At 37.5% G+C, this 20,742-nt stretch overlaps 1 protein-coding gene across 3 annotated transcripts in view; it reads right to left on the reverse strand.

The window, feature by feature from the left end:
- Window positions 1-16,622: 16,622 nt before the first annotated feature.
- Window positions 16,623-20,742, reverse strand: part of CD163L1 (CD163 molecule like 1) — a 91,271-nt gene continuing 87,151 nt past the window's right edge. For 2 of the 3 annotated variants that reach the window (XM_063712007.1, XM_063712008.1), the window contains one exon: window positions 17,733-20,492. In XM_063712007.1, coding sequence (XP_063568077.1) covers window positions 20,452-20,492 — 41 coding nt within the window. In that variant the 3' untranslated portion in view covers window positions 17,733-20,451. Of the gene's footprint in view, window positions 16,780-17,732; window positions 20,493-20,742 lie in introns of those variants that run through there. The other variant, XM_063712006.1, reaches the window with a different exon arrangement.

The raw sequence follows: 20,742 nt of genomic DNA on the forward strand, positions 1-20,742 counted from the left end.
GGGGAATGTCATACACTGGGGCCTGTCGGAGGAAGAAGGGTAAGGGGAGAAATAGCATTAGAAGAAACAATGAATGTAGATGATGGATGATGGGTGCAGCAAACCACCACGGCACATGTACACCTATGTAACAAACCTGCACATTCTGCACATGTATCCCAGAACTTAAAGTATAATTTTTAAAAATAAATAAATAAAAGGAAAAATAAACTGTTCCCTTCATGTGGACACATGTTCTGGGGAGATAGTTTCATGATACACAGGAGATATTCCTGACATGAATAAGCATGTTAAGACAGGGAATGCCAGGAATTTTAGGGAAAAAAACTTGAAGTCTTTATTCAGGAAAATATGCTTTCCTTGGTGCTTCAACTTAGATAACACTTTGCTGAGTAAGATTGGCTCTAGGGCTGAGAAGTCTAGGGAAACAGGCCCTTCCCTTTGTACACAGATGTGGTTCTTTTGCAGTGAGATGCTTACTCTGAATATCTGTCTAGTAACCTAACTTCCTCCTGGTCTGCCCTGCTGATCTAGTGTTTTAGGCTCAATGGACCTGTGGTGGAAGGGAAACTGCCTGAGATTTATCATTCCTATATGGCCCATATGGGATGAGGCTTAGCCAATTTCCACCCACATCTTCAGCACTCCCATTGTGTCTGAAGTTGTGACTTCATCACTTTAATCGCCTAGGAGATGACAGAGCTGGGCAGAGAATTCCATGTCCTCTCTGACATCCCAATGGTGGTGGTTGAACCAGGAGGCAGTTTATTCCCATATGATGTTCCTTGGCTCTATGCTGTGTTTGCTATGCTTTTTGTCTTTTTTCTTTTTGCCATGTTATCTCCCTTTTTACTTGAGATAGACCAGCACATAAAGAAATGTAAGTGTCATGGTGGGCCTGAGGGCACAGAGAAATATAGTGAGATAATAAATGTATGAAGAGAGGGCAAGATACCTATTATAATGTGAGAAACAAGAAAATAATGCTTGCTCTTCTCTGATCTCCAAGGCTCAATGACCCAGGACTTAGAGTTCTTAGAAATTATCATCTTATATATAATTTAAATACTTGGAGGACACAGAACAAAACTAGACTAAGAAGTCCATTCCTAATATCCTTGTGGAGCATCAGAAGGTATCTTGGGCCCTGACTGAACCAGTAGTAATACCCAGTATAAAGATATGGGACACTGTTTGGAATCTGGGGATATTTGAGAGAGTTTTCAGACGATGGTCTCTGTTGCAGTATGCTTTGTCTTAGTCTTGATCAGATGCAGGTATTCTCTGCATAACACTGTGCATAAGGACAAAAAAAACAGTGAGATAAAGATGGACCATCTAGAAAGGCCAGGTAAGTATTCTTTGCCCTTCACCTCTGGGTTCTTTTGGCCATAAGCTGGCAACTCTAGTCAGTTCCATAGTCTATGTGCCAGATAGCTAACCCCATGCTCAATTCTGGTCTCAGTGAAACAGTCTCTTCAAAGTGTGCGCATGACCTCTCTTCCTCTAAGCTTAGCCTAAGACCACTAAGACTTCTCTCTGGAGAGAATATTTTTCAGGCAGAGGTTTGATTCTGAGCCCCATTAACTCCTGCTGGCTGAAAAGTTTCTTTTGCCATTTATACTTGTGATATTTCTCTTCCTACTAGGGAGGTTCCCTCTTATGTGACTCAGTGACTTAGATATCATTTTTTCATGCTAGACAATGAAAAGAAAGGTGGCTGGTCTCCAGGAAGTGGTTATAAATTTGCTTTTGTGATAGGATAAGGGCAGAGGGACTTTGTAGGTATGAGATCATCATACAAACGGCCTGAGGAGACTGTAAGTCCACTTTTTTGGGTGACATTACGACCATGTGTTAATCATAATTCCTGCAGGTTGTGTATATTATGGAACCTGCCTCTCCAGTCAAGGTCAGCTCTAATTTCCTTTTTCACTGTCTTTTTGGCTCCCTCATAACATCACAGAGAGGGAACACACTAAATTCCAGGGTTCTTTGTGCCTACTGCTGCACATCTTTTTATGAATATGTCCTATGGATAGCCTGAACAGGTTTCCCTCACACAAAAGGAAAATGTCTAGTCTGTAAAAGTTTCTTGGGTTGCTTTGAGATAAGTAAAACAGGGTGAAAATACATTTCTGTCTGAGTACATATTTGGATTTGGGAACATTTTTGCTTATTAACTCAAGGGAAGAATGGTACCACATTTTTGGGTTGTTGCCTCCCCACCATAATAAAAGTATATGATGATTTCAATTGTAGACCATCAGAATGTCTCTCCAAACACTGCAATTACATAAATTAGAATATACAATTTATAGTGAGAATATATAATTTAATACTTATAGTTGGAAAAATGTATTACCGCAAAGTTCACATGAAGTCACTGTAACTCCCAGTTGTTTGTACAAATGTCTTTAATTCCTCACTTCAATTCATGTACTACTTGCTCACCTGCTATTGTTCTTGAGACTTGTTTGCCCTTAGAACCCATAGGCAGAAGAACAATACTCCAAGAGATGATTTCAAAGGGGTCAAATGTGTGGCTTTGTCTGAAGCTTTCCATTCCAGCAATGAATGAGAGGAGTATCTCCCCCATGGAAGAGTAGAGAGACCCAGGCTTATTATCCAGGGCTTCTTGTAAATGACAAAAGCCTTTTGAGAGTTCGCAATCTGAATGGGCTCCTATCTCTCTTATACATTAACTTCCACTTTTCTGCAAGTTGGTGTATGAGACAGAATCCTACTCAGAATCTGAATATGCCTCCTGCAACCCCATTCCCATTCACTGATGCACACAAGTTATGCTATTATGACCACATTTTCCAAATTCAAATGTTAGTTCTTTGGACCATCAAATGACTTTTGTGCTAATTCTGTATGTGTCCAAAGTGTGGCAAGTTGCTAAAATATGGACTTATTTTTGACATTTTCCTACCTCATGGTGACCATTGCTCCTAGTATAATAGATGAATTTTCTTTACTTAAGTTTCTTGGGTTGGATGAGAAGAACATTCGTCCAGATTTTAAAAATAAAGTCACAGAACATTAGCTCTAGAAGCAGTAGAGCTGATGTAGAAAATATCCATTTATTTTCTGTTTGTTATGTAAGATAAAAGTTGTGGGACATTTGGTGACTTTCAGAGTTCAGGTAACATTCATTTATGGACAATCTATACAGGTTGGGATTATCTGCATAAATATGCAAATCAGGACATAGTTGCAAAGAAAGAGTTGATCTGTCATTGAGGAACAAATGTTCTGAAACTGTGGTTTCCTCTTTTCCATTTTTTTGTGTATTCAGCTTGAGAAATAATAATCTCTTGTAACAAATATTTTCCAGACTATGGTTCAAGAGTTTCATAGTCCTGTCCTAACATGATAGCTCTAAGTGTTTCATGATGTACAGAAATTTTTACAATCTGTATCTTTTGCATTGTTTCTGCTGTCTAAAATGTGTGCAGCCATTCTGCTAGGTCACAGATATAACCAAGCAATTTTCTTGTTGTTTCAGGCTGTCCTCTGGAGTCACCAAGGAGAGGAGTTCTGGGAGGGAAGAAAAATGGGATGGGAAACGACCCATTACTATCTGTGAAAGTGACAAGAGAACCCAGGGATTCTGAGGCTGAAATCTATACCCCTGGGCCTTCAGTTTGAGAGTCATTTAGCCTATATGGAATTACCTGTGACATTATATTCCAGAGACGAGAAATTCTGAGACCTTATTATCGATGTTTATATTGAAAAAATGGTAATAAATATTTTGAGACTCTCAGAAAAGTTCAGTGTTACCAAGAAATTGTTGAACTTCTAACTTCTTCCACACAATTGATTTTAGTCATTTCAAATCTCACACAGATTTCCCACTTTCAAGTGAAATCCTAGGTAAATGACTCATGCTGTCTTCTGCTCCTAAAGCCACATGTGGAGCTTTAGGAAAAAGGAGCTCATGGTTACTATATGGCTCAGCAAACTCTGAATCCCAGGCCACAGCTGAGTCCTTCCTCTCTCCCCACTCAAGATGGTCACACAGAAATATCACCCAGACATTCTAAAATGTGTTGGGAACAGGGCCCCCAGAATCTGGCCATAAACTGGCCCCAAAACTGGCCATAAGCAAAATCTCTGCAGCACTGTGACATGTTAGTGATGGCCATGACACCCACACTGGAAGGTTGTGGGTTTACCAGAATGAGGGCAAAGAACACCTGGCCCACCCAGGGTGGAAAACCGCTTAAAGGCATTCTTAAACCACAAACAATAGCATGAACATCTGTGCCTTAAGGACACGCTCCTGCTGCAGATAACTAGCCAAAACCCATCCCTTTATTTTGGCCCATCCCTTTGTTTCCCATAAGGAATACTTTTAGTTAATCTATAATCTATAGAAGCAATGCTTATCACTGGCTTGCTGTTAATAAATAGTGGGTAAATCTCTGTTCGAGGCTCTCAGCTCTGAAGGCTGTGAGACCCCTGATTTCCCACTCCACACCTCTATATTTCTGGTGTGTGTCTTTAATTCCTCTAGCACCACTGGGTTAGGGTCTCCCCAACCGAGCTGGTCTCAGCAAAAATGTTCTGTACAGGTTGCATTTTCCTCCAGCCTTGGAGAGGAGCATGACACTTACCCAAGGAAACAGTGGTGCAGTGGCATGATCACGGCTCACTGCAGCCTGGACCTCTCCAGCTCACGCAATCCCCCTGTCTCTGCCTTTCAAGTAGCTGGGACTACAGGCAAGTGGACAAAGATGCATGGGGAAGAAATTGCTACAGTTTTTATTTTCTACCCAAAGCTTCATGGACTCCAAAATATTTATTTATTTAGTGTCAAATGAAAGTACTTCTTCTCTTTCCTCTCCCACATCAAGTTTTCTTTTCATCTAAATCTCATCCCATAATCTCTCTTATCGTCACCAACTTATACCTGTTTACCTGCTCTTCCTCTTTGTTCACCTCTCTCAACTACATGCAATATCTTCTGTCATTATGGGTCAATAAGACAGCCAAGTGGAAACCTCTAGTTAGATACATTAGAGGATATTAGGGATGGGGGAAAGAGAGAGATGGAGGAAGAGAGACAGAGAGAAGGAGACAGAAAGAAAGAGGAGGAGAGAGATATCTGAACTGGAGATATGGAATAGGTTGTTTTCAGATCAAAGGAACTCTTGTCAGTAGAAATGTTAAAGTCTGGTGCTACCTGTCAGAACAGTTATGTGAGGAATTTCAGGATGGAATGGGAAGTTAAAATGATTTGTGAAAGTCTCTTCACTGTCTCATAATTATAACAATTTGTGACAAAGAATGGTTGAAATCTCAATCTCAATGCCATTCTTACATTGCTACAAAGAAATACCTGAGGTTGGGTAATTTATAAATAAAAGAGATTTAATTACCTCATGGTTCTGCAGGACGTACAGGAAGCATAGTGCTGGCCATCTTACTGTCTTCTGATGAGGCCTCAGGAAGCTTATAATCATGGTGGAAGGCAAACGGAGAGCCAGCATATCATAGAGAGAGAGCAAAAGCAAAAGAGAGAGCAGGGAGGTGCCACAAACTTTTAAACAACCAGATCTTGTGAGAACTCACTATCCTGAGGACAGCAGCAAGCCACGAGGGATATACCCCCATGACCCAAACACCTCCCACCAAGCCCCACCTTCAATATTGGGGATTCCATTCCAACATGATACTTGGATGGGACAAATATCCAAACCATATCATTTCACCTCTTGCCCCCAAATCTTATGTCCTCACATTGCCAAATTTGCTCATGCCCTCCCAATAGTCCTCTAGAGTCTTAACTCATTCCAATATCAACTCAAAAGTCCCAAGTCCGACTTCAGAGTCTCATCTGGAGATGAGTTACTTCTACATATGAACCTATGAAATCAAACCCACTTTATTTACTTCCAAGATGCAATGGGGTACACATTGGGTAAACATTCCCATTCCAAAAGGGAGAAATGGTCCAAAAGAAAGGAGCAACAGGCCCCTAGCAAGGATGAAATCCCAACAGGACAATCATTAACACTTTTTTTTTTTTTTTTGAGGCAGGGTCTTGTTCTGTCACTTGGGCTGTAGTGCAGTGGGTTACCATGGCTCACTGCAGCCTTGACCTCCTGGAGTCAAGTGATCCTCTTACCTCAGCCTCCCTAGGAGCTGGGACTACAGACATGTGTCATCTCACCTGCCTAATTTTTGCATTTTTTTGCACAGATGTTGCCCAGGCTGGTCTCTAACTCCTCCTGTTTGTTCACCTCTCTCAACTACATGCAATCTGCCTGCTTCAGCCTCCCAAAGTGCAGGAATTACAGGCATGAGCCACCATACCTAGCTCAGTAATTAAACCTTAAATGTCCAAAATAATCTGCTTTAACTTCATGTACCACATCCTGGGAACACTGGTACAAGGGGTAGGCTTCCAAGGCCTTGGGCAGCTCTGCCCCTTTGGCTTTTTCATGCTGAGATTGAAAACTGCTGGTGGATCTACCATTCTTGGGTCTGGAAGGTGACAGCCCCCTTCCCACAACTGCACTCAGCAGTGCCCCAGTGGGGAGTCTGTGTGGGACCTCCAATCCCACATTTCCCGTTGGTATTGCCCTAGAGTTCTCTGTGAGGGTTCCACCCTTGCAGCAGGCTTCTGCCTGGGCACCCAGGCTTTCTCACAAATACTATGAAATCTAGGCTGAGGCTGCCAATCCTTCTTCACTCTTGGATTCTGTGTACTCACACGCTTAAAACCACATGGAAGGCACCAAGGCAAATGGCTTGTGCTCTCTGAAGTTGCTGCTACAACTGTACCTGGGTCCCTTTGAACTGAGGCTGTGGCTGGAGCAGACGTGAGGAGCAGTGTCCCCAGGCTGCACAGGGCAGCAGGCCCTGGGCCTGGCCCCTGAAACCATTCTTTCCTCTTAGGCTTCTGGGCTTGTGATGGGAAGCGCTGCTTCTTAGATCTCTGAAATGCCTTCAGGGCCTCTTTTTCATTGTCTTGGCTATTAGCACTTGACTCCCTTCTTGTTATGCAAGTATCTCTAGAAAGTGGTCCACAGTCCATTTGAATTTCTCTACTGATAATGCTTTTTTTTTTTTTTGCTCTACCACATGGCTAGGCTACAAATTATCTGAACTTTTATGCTTTGTTTCTCTTTTAAATATAAATTACAACATTAAGTCATTTCTTTGCTCCTGTAGCTGAATATAGGCTGGTAGAAGCAGCCAGGCCACATCTTGAATGCTTCACTGCTTAGAAATTTCTTCCACCAGATGCCTTAAGTCGTCATTTAAGTTGAAACTTCCATAGATCCCTAGGGCATGAACAGAAAGCAGCCAAACTCTTTGCTAAGGCATAATGTGAGTAACCTTTACTCCAGTTTCCATTGAGTTCCTCAATTTCATTTGAGACTTCCCCAGCCTGGACTTCTCTGTTCATAACACTATCAGCATTTTGGTCACAACCATTTAACCAGTCTCTAAGAAGTTGCAAACTCTCCCACATCTTCCTGTCTTCTGAGTCCTCCAAACTCTTCCAGCCTCTGCCTATTACCAGGTTCTAAAGTTGTTTCCATAATTTCAAGCACCTTTATAGCAATGCCCCACTCCACAGCACCAATTATCTGTGTTAGGCTGCTCTTGTGTTGCTACAATGAAATACAGAGGCTGGGTAATTTATAAAGAAAAGAGGTTTAATTGACTCACAGTTTTGCAGACTGTACAGGCAGCATGGTGCTGGCATCTGTTTGGATGCCTTCTGATGGGGCCTCAGGAAGCTTACAACCATGGTGGAAGGCAAAGGGGGTAGAGTGGCTTATCACATGGCAAGGGCAGGAGCGAAAGAGAGAGCAGGGGCATGCCACACTTTTAAAGAACAATATATTGGGAGAACTCATTCACTATTACAAGGACAGTACCAAGACATGAAGGATCTGTGCCCATGACCCAAACACCTCCCACTAGGCCCAGTCTCCAACTTTGGGGCCTACATTTTAACATAAGATTTGAGTGGAACAAATATCCAAACCATATGACCAAGTTACTCTGATATTTGTAAAACTGTATGTATATTAAGAAGATACTCAATATAGCCATGGGATGTTAGTCTCCTGTGTCTGCATCGGTTTCCTTGAGGTGTGTATTACTTTGTGTGATTGTAGATCATCATCATCTTTTATTTTTGTAGATGCCCCCAAAATTCCTGGGGGCCACATTTATTCTTTTTTATTCCATTTTATTTTTTATTTCTCCCCTTTTCTATGTTTTTTATTAATTTGTATTGATTCTTTTTATTACTGATTCTCTAAAACATTTTAAAATCATTTTTCCTACTTTCTTTATCTTTTGGCTTGTGTGTGTCTTTCCTATTACTGCTTGTTTCTTAAGTCTTGGGTTACTTCTTACTGAGTATAATTTTTTTTACTCTTTTTTTCTCTGTCTGCCCAATACATTTCTTGCCAATGTTGTTTCATTCTTCATGTTTCACTATTTGGAATGAGAAAATGCAACTCTTAAGGCTCTATTGTTCCATTCACCAAAATGTAATTCTTTCCAGTGTTAAATTCAAGGAGACCAAGAGCTCTAAAATCAGACAACAAACAAAGAGACACCTAGGTATTTTAAGCAGGAAGTGGTTTACTACAGGAAATAATTGTGCTTACAAAACCCTCATCAGGAAGTTTTAAAACCCCCAGGAAACCACTGCTAAAGGTCACCATGCTGTAATACCAAGGCTAGCAGTTTTCAGGACAAGTGCAAAGATCCTTGCAAAACCGTATCGTCCATGAACAAGTCTCTCTGGTGGAAGCGAGGCCGGATTCTTCCTGCTAGGGACTGTGGGAGATAAAGTTCTTAGCCCCGCAAAACTAGTCATTTAGGGAGAACATAAAAGGAGGCAGGAATGATGAGGAATTAATAAGCAGTAATGCGGCTCAGTGGCCTATTCAGTGCAAATGGATGCTCTCTGCTTACCTGCAGCAGAAAAACTGATCACACTGTAGGATTTCCCTAGTTCCTTTGACTGCTGCTCTTCATGGTGAGTTTTCAAGTTGCTGGGTCAGGAGGGCTTAACATCAGCCACATATCAAGATTCTATTTTTAAAGAAATTAATTGCAAGTGCAGAAATTTTTCTCTCTGTTGTCTACAATTGCAATAGCTTTCAGTTTATTTCTCTAAAATTGTGTTTACTTAAGTTCACATATCTTTGTTTATGGGGCACCAACATTTTAATTTCCTTACCAGGAAAGCATTGCTCTTCAAAGATCCTCTTGGGCTAATGAATACCTCATGTATTTATTTTAAAATATTCTTTGTAACCCAATCTCTAGGATGTTAAAAGTTAGCCTAATAGTTTTCTTCATTGACAATGGGTGGTTACTTTCCTTATATCTGTATAACCGGTTTATCTTGGTTAATTTCTACGGTAAAAAGGAATGGTCTTTTATGCTAAGGATGCCATGGGATAAAACAACCAGAAACTTCTCAATTGCCATTCCCTTGATAAAATAATAACAAATATAAAATTAAAAACTGGTTGCATTGAACTATTATTGAGTTTCCTCATGAGCTTCACATGTCATTCAAATGTCATTCAAACCCACATTTTTCTTCTTTAAATATTTACTACTTTGCATCATTAAATTAACACATTTTCAAACCTCATTGTTAAAGAAAAGGCAAATATTTGTAGTTTTTAAAGTATCCCCTTCACTCATGACTATTAGAAATGTGTTTTTTTCTTATATTTGTCTATAATACAAGGAGGTGTAAATAGGCTATACTAAAATTAATAAAAATATTGAGCAGAGTTCCACATAAGCAGGCTCTACCATTCATTAGGGAGTGTCAGTCATCTGCAACCACTCTGTGCAAGGGGAAAGAGCATGGATTGTGCAGGGAAGTGGCCCATATCACAACTGTTCATTGGTGAGGTCCAGTCACATGATCATAACGAGTTGTAATGAATGTTGAGAACTATAGCTAATGCACAGACCTAGCTAAAAATCTTATTGCTTGTAAGAAGAGAATGGAATATGGTTTACCACTTATGACCCTATTAATAAGGAAGAGGAGAATGGGTGACAGTAGATTTCTTAGTCCATGTGTCTATTCCAGCCCATCCATTAGTGGATGATCCTGTGGTTAGAATGTAGCATGCCATTTAGTATATTGCTATTGAGTCAAACTGCCTGGGTTTGAATCCAGGCTCTTCATTTATAAGCTTTGTTACCTTCAGCAAGTTACCTTTCTGAGCCTCGGTTTTTATTTTATTAACTGAAAAAAAATGAGAATTTTAATAGTACTTACTTCACAGAGTTATTGGGCTTTCATGTGAAGTAAAATACATTAAGCACTTAAAACAAGGCTTTACATATAGTACATAGTTAATAAATATTCATTACTTAGGTTAGAGGAAAGCTGGAAGGCCCTCACAAAGCAATAATAAGTCCTTGTTATGTTTTTTGTTTTCAAAATAAATGTTTTTTAAAAACTGAGTACTTTGGAATACCATTAGGTTTACAAAAGAGTTGGAAAATAGTATGGCCAGGTGCAATGGCTTACCTCTATAATCTCAGCACTTTGGGAGGTCAAGATCAAGGTTGTGAGATGCCTCCTCTGAGACTTAAGGGGAAAAATTACAGTGAGGTAGACAGTGAATCTGGATTTATGTCCAAACCACACTGGTTAGCTAAACTGGGATGGACTTGATTCTGAGTTGAGAAATCGTGGAGAATTCAAGCATGAGTGTCTCTACGGAAGTATGTTTAGAGACTGATAAGCTTGTGGAAATCCAGAAATGGCAGGTAGAGCACATGAGAAATTACTTTCTTATCTTTAATCAAATAACATTTACTAAACCCTTAATTATATATTGATTTTTAAATTATATCCTAGGTTCTCTGTTAAATATTGCAGAAGTAGTTCAGATGTGATTGACACTGACTCTTTTGAAATTACTCACATTTCAGATTCTCAAGTTGAGTTATACTTTCCTCAACTAGGAAATATAAATAACTAATGGAAACCTTCTTGGATGCTTGCTGGGAGGTTTGGATGACTTAATGCATAGTAGTTAGTAACTTCTCAATAAAAAGATTGTTTTTGAAAGATGAAGTTAAGTTATTCTAGTAAGGGTCTATGGTTAAGCAAAAAATTATTTCTTTCAGGAATTGCAAGTAATGAAACGTGACTGAAATAACAAACCACAGGGAAAGGTGGGAGAATGAAAAGATGTATAAGGGTCATATCCCACAAGTGTCGTGGCCGCACCAAATGATCTGACTCATGTGGAGTGAGCGGGCAGATACATTTATTTGTAAGTGTATCCTCAGCCACTTGTACTATGCTTTGGGCATTTTGATTACTCTAAAATGTTGACTGAATAAATTATTTTTCAGAAATGTTTTTCTGGAGTAATGGGAACAATACACTAAGCTCGGGGAAGACAGGATGTTTTCAAAGTAGTTAGGATGTCCTAGACTTTCTCACAGAAAGTATCTCATTGAGCTCATTGAGGAGTGATAGTATATCTCATACTCTTCAAAATATCTTATACATGAAACTGACATAGCTTGGGAACAATTACCTATACCCCCTCTTCCCTTTGCCTTTATTGCTAACATTCTCTCCTGATGTAAAAAATGCAGGACCCGGGAATAAACTAAATGTTTCCCTTCTCTTCTCTGAGCTCCCAGAAGCAGAGTTTATGCAGAAATATGAGGAGCTATGGAGAAAGTCACTAGAGAGGTGTGCAGACTCATTTCTTGAGCAAATAAATGTATAGTCCTAAATTTAGCTATCTTCATTTGCTAAAATATGCTCCTTTGTTGCAGAAGCAGTTCCAGAAGCTGGGTTGTAGTCAGAGAATATTAGCAGCTCCAGGTGCCAAGTTGGAGTCACAGAGAGTTCCTAGACCAACTAGGAAATCACCCCTCATATCTAAAGCTACTTTTCATGAACTGGAGCTCTGTGAATCCCAGGAAACAATGTAACTTTAGAGAGCATCTTTAGTGTGTGACTTTTCATTCCTAGTCCCAATGCAATGTGCAAATAGCTAAGGAATTCTGGGGTTGCCAGTTCTTACAGTTATGTGGTTGGTTATTTCCTTTAATTTACTTGTGATATTCATCTACCCATCCATTTACCACATCTTCGTATCCCTGCTTTTCTGTTCCTGTCTCTTTCTGTCCTCTTTCCTTAACTTATAAATGTCGATTTAAATTTATATCATAGTACAGTTACTCTATTAGTAATACATACTTAGGTGTGAAAACTACTTCCTGGAAGATAACAATCAGATGTTGTGAAGTTACTATTATAAGCTTTTCAGCTGTTTTTATTTCCAATCAACTCTAGATGCTTTGATAATTACCCAAACAGATGTTAGAAATGATGTTTGTTCATTTTAATTTTGATATAATTTTAAAGGTACCAAAAATTGCCAAAATATCAAAAGAACTACTGTTCCTCTTTATCCATTTAGCATTTACTCCATTCCCTTTACCCCTTTCTCCTGAGCTGCAGATACCATACCCTTTACCTGAAATTCATCAATATGTATTTTATAAGAACAAAAAGATCATTTTATGTAACCTAGTACAATTATCAAACGAAAATATATTATATTATGCAAAGTTCACATTCAAGTATTGCCAATTGTTTCAATAATATTATTTGTAATGACTTTTTCTTCTCATCCAGGATCCAGTCAAGGATCATGCATTGAACTTAATTGTCATGTCTCTTTATAAAGTCTTCTTTGATCTAATGAATTCAGAATATTATAGATAAATGGATAGATATATGGATGGATAGATATACATCAATACATATAGACAGACAGATAGATAATACCTATAAATATGTATGTAACATGTGTATGTGCATGCATGTGTATGTATGTCTATTTTTCCATCTTTCTGCTGAGATGAGTATGTCTTAGTCAGCTTGAGCATCCATAACAAAATACCACAGACTGGTAGCTTAAACCACAGGAATTTATTTCTCAGTTCTAGAGGTTGGAAAGTCCAAGATCAAGGTGCCAGCTGATTTGGTTTCTGGTAAGGACTTTCTTTCTGGCTTGCAGACAGCCATCTTCTCACTGTGGTCTCACATGGTGAAGAGAGAGCACTCTGATGTCTCTTCCTCTTCTTATTAGGCAGCAGCCCTGTCAGATTAGGGACTCGCACCCTATGATCCCATTTAACCTGCATTACCTCCTTAAGGCCCTATCTCCAAATATAGTCACAGCAGAGGTTAGGGATTCAACATATGAATTTTGGAGGGACAAATTTAATGTATATCAGACTACAAATGACACTTCAGGAACAATTAGATCACTTAGAATTCAGATATTGCTTTCTAAATTTTATTTCTCTCTAAAATAAACCAGGGGCTCCTTGGAAAGGTGCCTGATTCTAGGGCTGGGGAAGAGAAAGTACAAGGTAAGCCTGAAAACTGTAATTATCCCATAAGTTAAGGAGTCAAAGAATGATGTAAATGGGTCTAAAGGACCTGGGAACTAATGTGAGGAACTAGTATGCTGGCCAAATGTGAGATGACTTATGCATCAACATAAATAATGTTAGCAATAGGCTATAATCATTCAATGAAATAAGAACTTGTTAGTTTATATTGAATAAATAAAAGAAATAAAGGAAATGGGGAAGAAGAAAAAGCTCTTACTGACAGTAGAATTTCAACAAATAAAGTAAAAATCATGAATGGATTTAAAAATAACTTTTGGCAATCATCATATTAACAACTGATAGTATATGAATGTTAACTCTGGTAAGTGAGAGATGATAGAATGAGCAGATTGACAAATCCTGTCTCCCAAAAGGAACTATAGAACTAAACAAAACAGTCAAAACTGACCATTTTAGAACTCTGGAAACTGACCAAAGGCAAAAAATAGTTTGAGAACTATTTATTTATGAAAAATGACTAAACTTAGAGTAAGAACAGTGGAAATCTTTGGCTTTATTGCTGGGGCTGCTCTCATCTCCCCATATCTCTAAAAATAGAAACAACCAGTGGACTAGGAAGATATTTAACAGGGAGATCTGGTAAATGAGACAGCAATAGATGAGCCAGATAGGATTCCACACATCCCTGACTGACTGAAGACCATGCACACATGCAGAAGAAGAGACAAAAGAGACTCTAGAGAAATTTGAAACAAGGGCAGACTTCAAAAGTACTTGAACTTAGAATATGTTCCCTGACACACAGAGATCTATTGGCAGAGGATGAAGCTTTACTGGTTCAGTGTGTTCGGGTGCAATATTTAACCAATTATTGGCTGAACACTAAGCTAGACAGATAGAGGGATGACCTGTTTTAAAACTAGGTTTGAAAATAAAAACAAGAATAAAAAACTCGGCAGGGACATCAGAGGCTGCATAGTATGGAGGACTTAGAGTCCATAGATGTAGTCCAGGCAAGTTAACAGACAAGTAGATCAAAAAACAAACAGCAACAACAACTGCCCTGGGGAAGAGATATTAGAAACCAGAATTACTGCAGTATATTATCTAAAATGTACAGCTGTAAACAAACAAAAAAGAGATATGAAAGAAACAGGGAAGTGATCTATACATACCAAGAAAAACAAAAGCAATCAATGAAAACTAGCTCTGAGGAGGTCCAGGTACTGGACTGAATAGAGAAAGACTTCAAAGCAGCTATATAAATAAGTTTGAAAAACTAAAGAAAATCATATTTAAAGAATTAAAGAAAAATATAATGACAATGGCTCAACAAATAAGAAGAAATAAAATCTGTAAAAAAAATAATCAATAGGAATTCTTGAGTCGGAACATGAAATAAATGAAATGATAAGTTTATAAAAAGGCTAAATAGTAAATTTTAAATTCCAGAAGAGAAAAAAATCAGTAAATTTTGTAGTTTAATAGAAATGATCCATCTTAAGAACATGGAAAAAAATACTGCAGAAAAATTAATAGAACTTGTATATCAGCACATATGTAAAGGGAGGCACAGAAGAAGAGAGAGAGAGGGTAGAAAAATATTTGAAAAAAAACAGTTGAAAATGTCTCAGATTTGTATATTAATTTGAAAATCCAAATAATCCATTGAAACTTAAGGAAGACAAACACAAAGAAATCCTTATCTAGATACCATCAAGCTGTTGAAAGACAGGGACAAGGAGAAAAGCTTGGAAACAGTAAGAGAAAAATGATTCATCATGTACAAGAAAACAACAATATGATTAATGTTGCATTTAATGGAAGTTCAAAAAATAATGTAATAAGAATGAATAATCTTTATTTTATGTAGGTGAATAATTTCATTCATGTATACATAAGAGAGAGGACAGACAAAAGAGTGACAGAAACATTCCAAAATGTTAACAGTGCTTATTTCAGCATGATAAACTTTTTCATATTTATTATTGTTCTTTCAATTTTTTAAAACATGTATTTATGTTATAATAAAAACTTAAACTTTCCAAACATAGAAATAGGGATAGCTCTTTATTTTAGTGTAGGAATCTATAATTTTACTGCAGTACAGCAATATTAATGAAATATATATTAATTGGCTAGGATTAAATTTTAATCTTTAAACTCTCTACCACATTTCCTCATAATATATACTACAAACATATTGCAAAGAGAGGCCCCAGTATTTGAAGTACAATCTAAAATCTTGCTATCTCTTGAGAAGAAGCCTTCAAAACAAGCTTTTCTTGGCATTGGACTAATTATCCTTTCTTATCAGATTTGTGAACTAAAGTCTCCTGATTTTTAGGATTTCCAACTCTTTGAGGGCAGAGACCCTAAATGAATAAAGCTTATTTAGGGTCTTAAAGATTTAAAAATGTCTTTTCTAATAACCTAGGCTTCTTTTTTTTATTTGTTTTACATCTCTTGTAACAGCTCCATGAAGCCTACTGATTTTTAAAAAATTATTTTACCATCGTGGTAGGTACTTGTTACTATAACATATGTGTTATAATTCCTATAGGAACAACAATATGTTCAAAATCTGAGGAAGCCAAGTTAGAAGCAAGGGCAATTGAGCAAAGCTGTCATGAATAAATCTACCAGGGATAAAAATAAAGACGACTATTCTGACATTAAATTTTGAAAATGCTTTCTACATTCAAATATCTATGGAATTACACTCATCTGAACTACAAGAACAGCCATAAGTCAGCCTCAAATAATGTTTTTCATTGTTCAGCAGAAGTAGGAGTAGGGATACGTATGGAGTGGTTTTTCAGTTAGTGATTGTCTCAGTTTGGGCTGCTATAAGAGAATACTATAAACTGGCTGGCATATAAACAACAGAATTTTTTTCCCTCACAGTTTGGGAAATTATAAGCCTGAGATCAGGGTGCCAGCATGATTCAGATCTGATGAGGGCTCCCTGCCAAGTTGTAGACTGCTGACTTCCCGTTGTACACTCACATAAGGGAAGGACAGTGACAGAGCCTCTGAGGTTCCATTATTAAGGGCAGTAATCCCATTCATGAGGGCTTCACCCTCACAACATGATTACCTTCCCAAAGCTCCACTTCCTAATACCATTACATTGGCAGTTAGGATTTCAACATACAAATTTTTTTTGTTGGAGGGAAGGGAAAACACAAACATTCAGTCCATTTAACAGTGATATACATAATTCAACTTTTATTATCACCAGTCTTTATCAATTTAGCTGTTGAAATGTTATTTGGACAAGTTTTCTATAGGGCAACTTGACTTCCTCTTTATTCATTTAAAAGTTGTTGTCTCCTTCAAAGATATTTAGAGGTTGATCTGAAATTATAAAACAAGAGGCAACAAGTTACTATTCTTCCAAATAAGAATGCTAGTCTACATGAGGTTAAAGTTAAGACACGTGTGTGTGTGCACACACAAACACACACACAAAGAATTGATCGATTAGGACAGATTTAGTAGGTGCTATGTATTAATATTTCTTTTTTGTGCATATGCAGATATTATGCAATTTTCTTTCTGCTCCCATAGTCTAGAATTCTGGGTCTCATAATGTAATAATTTACTTATCAAAGAAAAAGAGTGTTAAATAACACCAAAATTAAAAAGGAAGGTACAATTACATATGGTTTTGGTTTTTGGAACACCTCTGGAAACTAATCTTTCAAAAGTTTTTAGTATGGATTCTGCTAAGTCAGAATTGATGATTAATGAGGTTTAGACAGAACAAAAGTAGGTTTTCTGTATCATAGAATAATAGACTTGCTCAGTGTTATGAGCTGAATTGGGTCCCCCCAAATTCATATGTTCAAGTCTTAACCCCTAGTTCCTCAGGATGTGATTGTATTTGAAGATTGGACCTTCAAAGAGGTAATTAAGGTAAAATGAGGTCACATGGGTGAGCCCTAATCCAGTAAGACTGGTGTCCTTACAAGAAGAAATTAGATCACAGACAACACAGACCAAGGGATGACCATCTGAGGGCATAACAAGAAGATGACTGTCTGCAAGGGAAGGAAGGAGGCCTCAGAAGAAACCAAACCTCCCAATATCTTGATCATGGACTTCTGGCATCCAGAATTGTGAGAAAACAAATTTCCATTGTTTAAGCTGCCCAGTCTGTGGTATTTTCTTTTGGCAGCCCTAGAAAACTAATACACTAAGCACAATAATAAACTAAGCAGAACGGCTGAGGGAAAATCTTTTCTAATATAGAACCCTAATTTCAAGTACTTTAAAAACAACACATAGTATTCATTGGCAAACAAAAATTGTGCTAATATAAATTGGTATTTATTAAAATTGGTTTAGAATAATACAGACTCAGTCATTTGTTTCTTACATCATGCAGATGAAAACACATAAGATACACTTTAGGATACATTTTAATTTAAGTTTTTCAATGAACTTTTCCAAATAGAGAAATTATCAATAGCATATAAAGAGGAAAAAGGCTTCAATCATAAATATAAGTCTTGGTATTAGAAGAGTTACCATTAAATTATGTTGGAGCTAGTTATTATCTAAATGGTTTTTGTGTACTTTGCCTCTGGTTTTTCTAACTTTCTTTGTTATTATGGTAACAATATATTTTTGAGAAAAAACGGAGAAACTCAAGCCCATTCACTTGGATCATTGGGTCAAATTTGAAATAGTTTTGTGTTGGTGACGTCTAGATATTCTGTAATAAAAATCAGGAGACATGACTTATCTTTGCTCCCTGGCATTTATTCCCATAAAAAATTTGGAATTATCTTTGGGCTACACAGAAATGCTGGTTTCAGAATTGCTAGCTCATTCATGCTAGGAATTAAAAAGTGTTCTCAACATTATTTAGAAAGCACAGGAGGAGAAAGAGGTGAGAAAGAAGCAGAAAAATATTTAAGCAATAATGACAAGATTCCTCACAACTAATGACAGAAACCAAAGCACTTATCCAGGCAGCACAAAGAACACCAAGCAGAATAAATGCCAAAAAAACCAAAGAAACAAACAAAAAAACCCAGAATTTAGTCATTCATATTCAAACTGCAGAAAATCAAAGACAAAGAAAAAATATTAAAAGAAGCCAGAGGAAAAAAATTGTCTACAGAGGAGCAAGATAAGAATTACACTGAACTTCTCTTCAAAAACTATGCTAGCAAAAAGAGTGAGTATAATATTTAGCGTGAAAAAAAGAACCATCAACTTAGAATTCTGTATTCAGGGGAAAGTATCCTTCAAAAGTGAATGAGAAATAAAAGATTTTCTCAGACAAATAAAAACTGAGGTTATTTGTTGCCATTACAGTCGCCTTGCAAAAAATTATAAAAGAAATTCTTCTTCAGAAAGAAAATGATATAGTTCAGAAGCTCTGGTCTACGAAAAGAAAAGGGAAGCATTAGAGAAGAAATAAATACAGGTAAAATAAAACTCTTAAAAAATTTTTACTCTTATTTGATCTAACAGATAAATTTGCTCATCTTCATTCCTGAAAGTTATTTTTTCTGGATATAGATTTCTGGATTGACAGTTCTTTGCGTTTAGCACTTTAAAGACTTTGTTTAATTGTTTCCTGACCCCTTTAGAAATCTGTATTCATTTTAATTGTTGTTCCTCTAAACATAATGTGTCATTTTTGTCTCCTTGCTTTTGATATTTTTTCCTTTGTGTTTGATTTTCAGTAATTTGAACATGATGTGTCTGGGAATGTATATATTTAGTTTGATGTTTGCTAAGCTTCTTAAATCTATGAATTCATGTCTTTCAACAAATTTGTGAAGTTTTCAGACAATGTTTCTTCTTAAAAAATTCCTGCACCATGTCTAACTTCTCTTCTTTTCTAATACTCCAATGATATGTATGTCGTTTTTTTTTTTTTCAGATGGAGTTTCGCTCTTGTCACCCAGGCTGGAGTGCAATGGTGCGATCTTGGCTCACTGCAACCTCTGCCTTCCAGGTTCAAGCAATTCTCCTGCCTCAGCCTCCCAAGTAAGTGGGATTACTGGCGCCCACTAACACACCCATCTAATTTTTGTATTTTTAGTAGAGATGAGTTTTCACCATGTTAGCCAGGCTGGTCTCAAACATCTGACCTCAGGTGATCCACCCACCTCAGCTTCCCAAAGTGCTGGGATTACAGGCATGAGCCACCACATGCCACCAGTATGTGTATCTTTTGATATATTCCCGTAGGTTCCTCTCTTCCCATTTTTAAGTTTTTTTTTCTCTCTATTTTATTGAATAATTTCCACTGGCCTGTCTTGAAGTTCACTGATTTTTTTTCTGTTATCTTCTTTCTGTTGTTGAGGCAATCCAGTGATTTTTTGAAAGATGTTCAGATACTGACATTTTTAATTTTTGAATTTCCATGGGATTCTGTTTCTTTCCTGAAAAGATTTCTCCATTAGTTTCTAGAAAGTTTGCCTTTGCCTCATAGAATATGGCTATAATAGCTTTCATGCTGTTACAGTCTTTGTATGATAATCCAACCTCTGTTTAATGTAGATTGGCAACTGCTGGTTGTCTATTCCATGAGAATTGATTAGATACTCCTGGTTGTTTGTATGTTGGATAATTCTGGTTCGTATGCTGGATATTTTGAATATTATGTTGTAAGACTTCTGAGTCTTACAAAAGTTTTGTTAAAACACTTTGGAGAAAGTGGGTTTTTGGTTTTGTTTTTGCTTTGTTTTGTTTTGTTTTGTCTTGATTTAGCAAGTGATCAACCCAGTTAGGTTCAGATTGCAAGTTCTGTCTTACCATCTCTGGTGGTTTATTTAGTGTCAATTCAGTTCTCAAAGACTTTGCTATTCTGTTCGGGTATGCTTTTTGCATGTACCAATATGAGTTGTTCTGGGATTTGAGTAGTATATATATTTTCGTTCATTTCTCAAGGACTTTGCTATGCTTCATTGTGTTATGTTCTGCATAATTGCAGCTAAAAGGTAAATCTGGTACTTGTATTGCTTCAAGATCTCTTCTCCAGATCCTCCCTCTATGCAATTTCCTCTATGTTCTCCAGCTTCCAGTGGCTTCTTTTTCTGTTTTCTCTGGCAAGAAAATAAATGGGTTATCTCACAGTTTTATTTTCTCATACTGCAGTAAAGTTTCACATGACTAGGAAGTAATAAGAGAAAAGAGAATGAGGATTTTCCCCAAACTATTTGCATAACAGGGGTCATTCTTTCATGCTCTGCTATCCAGAGAAATAAGTCTTCTCTCAAACTTAGTTGCCTGTGCCACATTGGCTGTAGCAGGGCAGATATGCTTTTTAAACTGGACTAGGGCTAGGGTGAAGAG

The sequence above is a fragment of the Pongo abelii genome, chromosome 10, assembly GCF_028885655.2.
Source record: "Pongo abelii isolate AG06213 chromosome 10, NHGRI_mPonAbe1-v2.0_pri, whole genome shotgun sequence".
NCBI lineage: Eukaryota > Metazoa > Chordata > Mammalia > Primates > Hominidae > Pongo > Pongo abelii.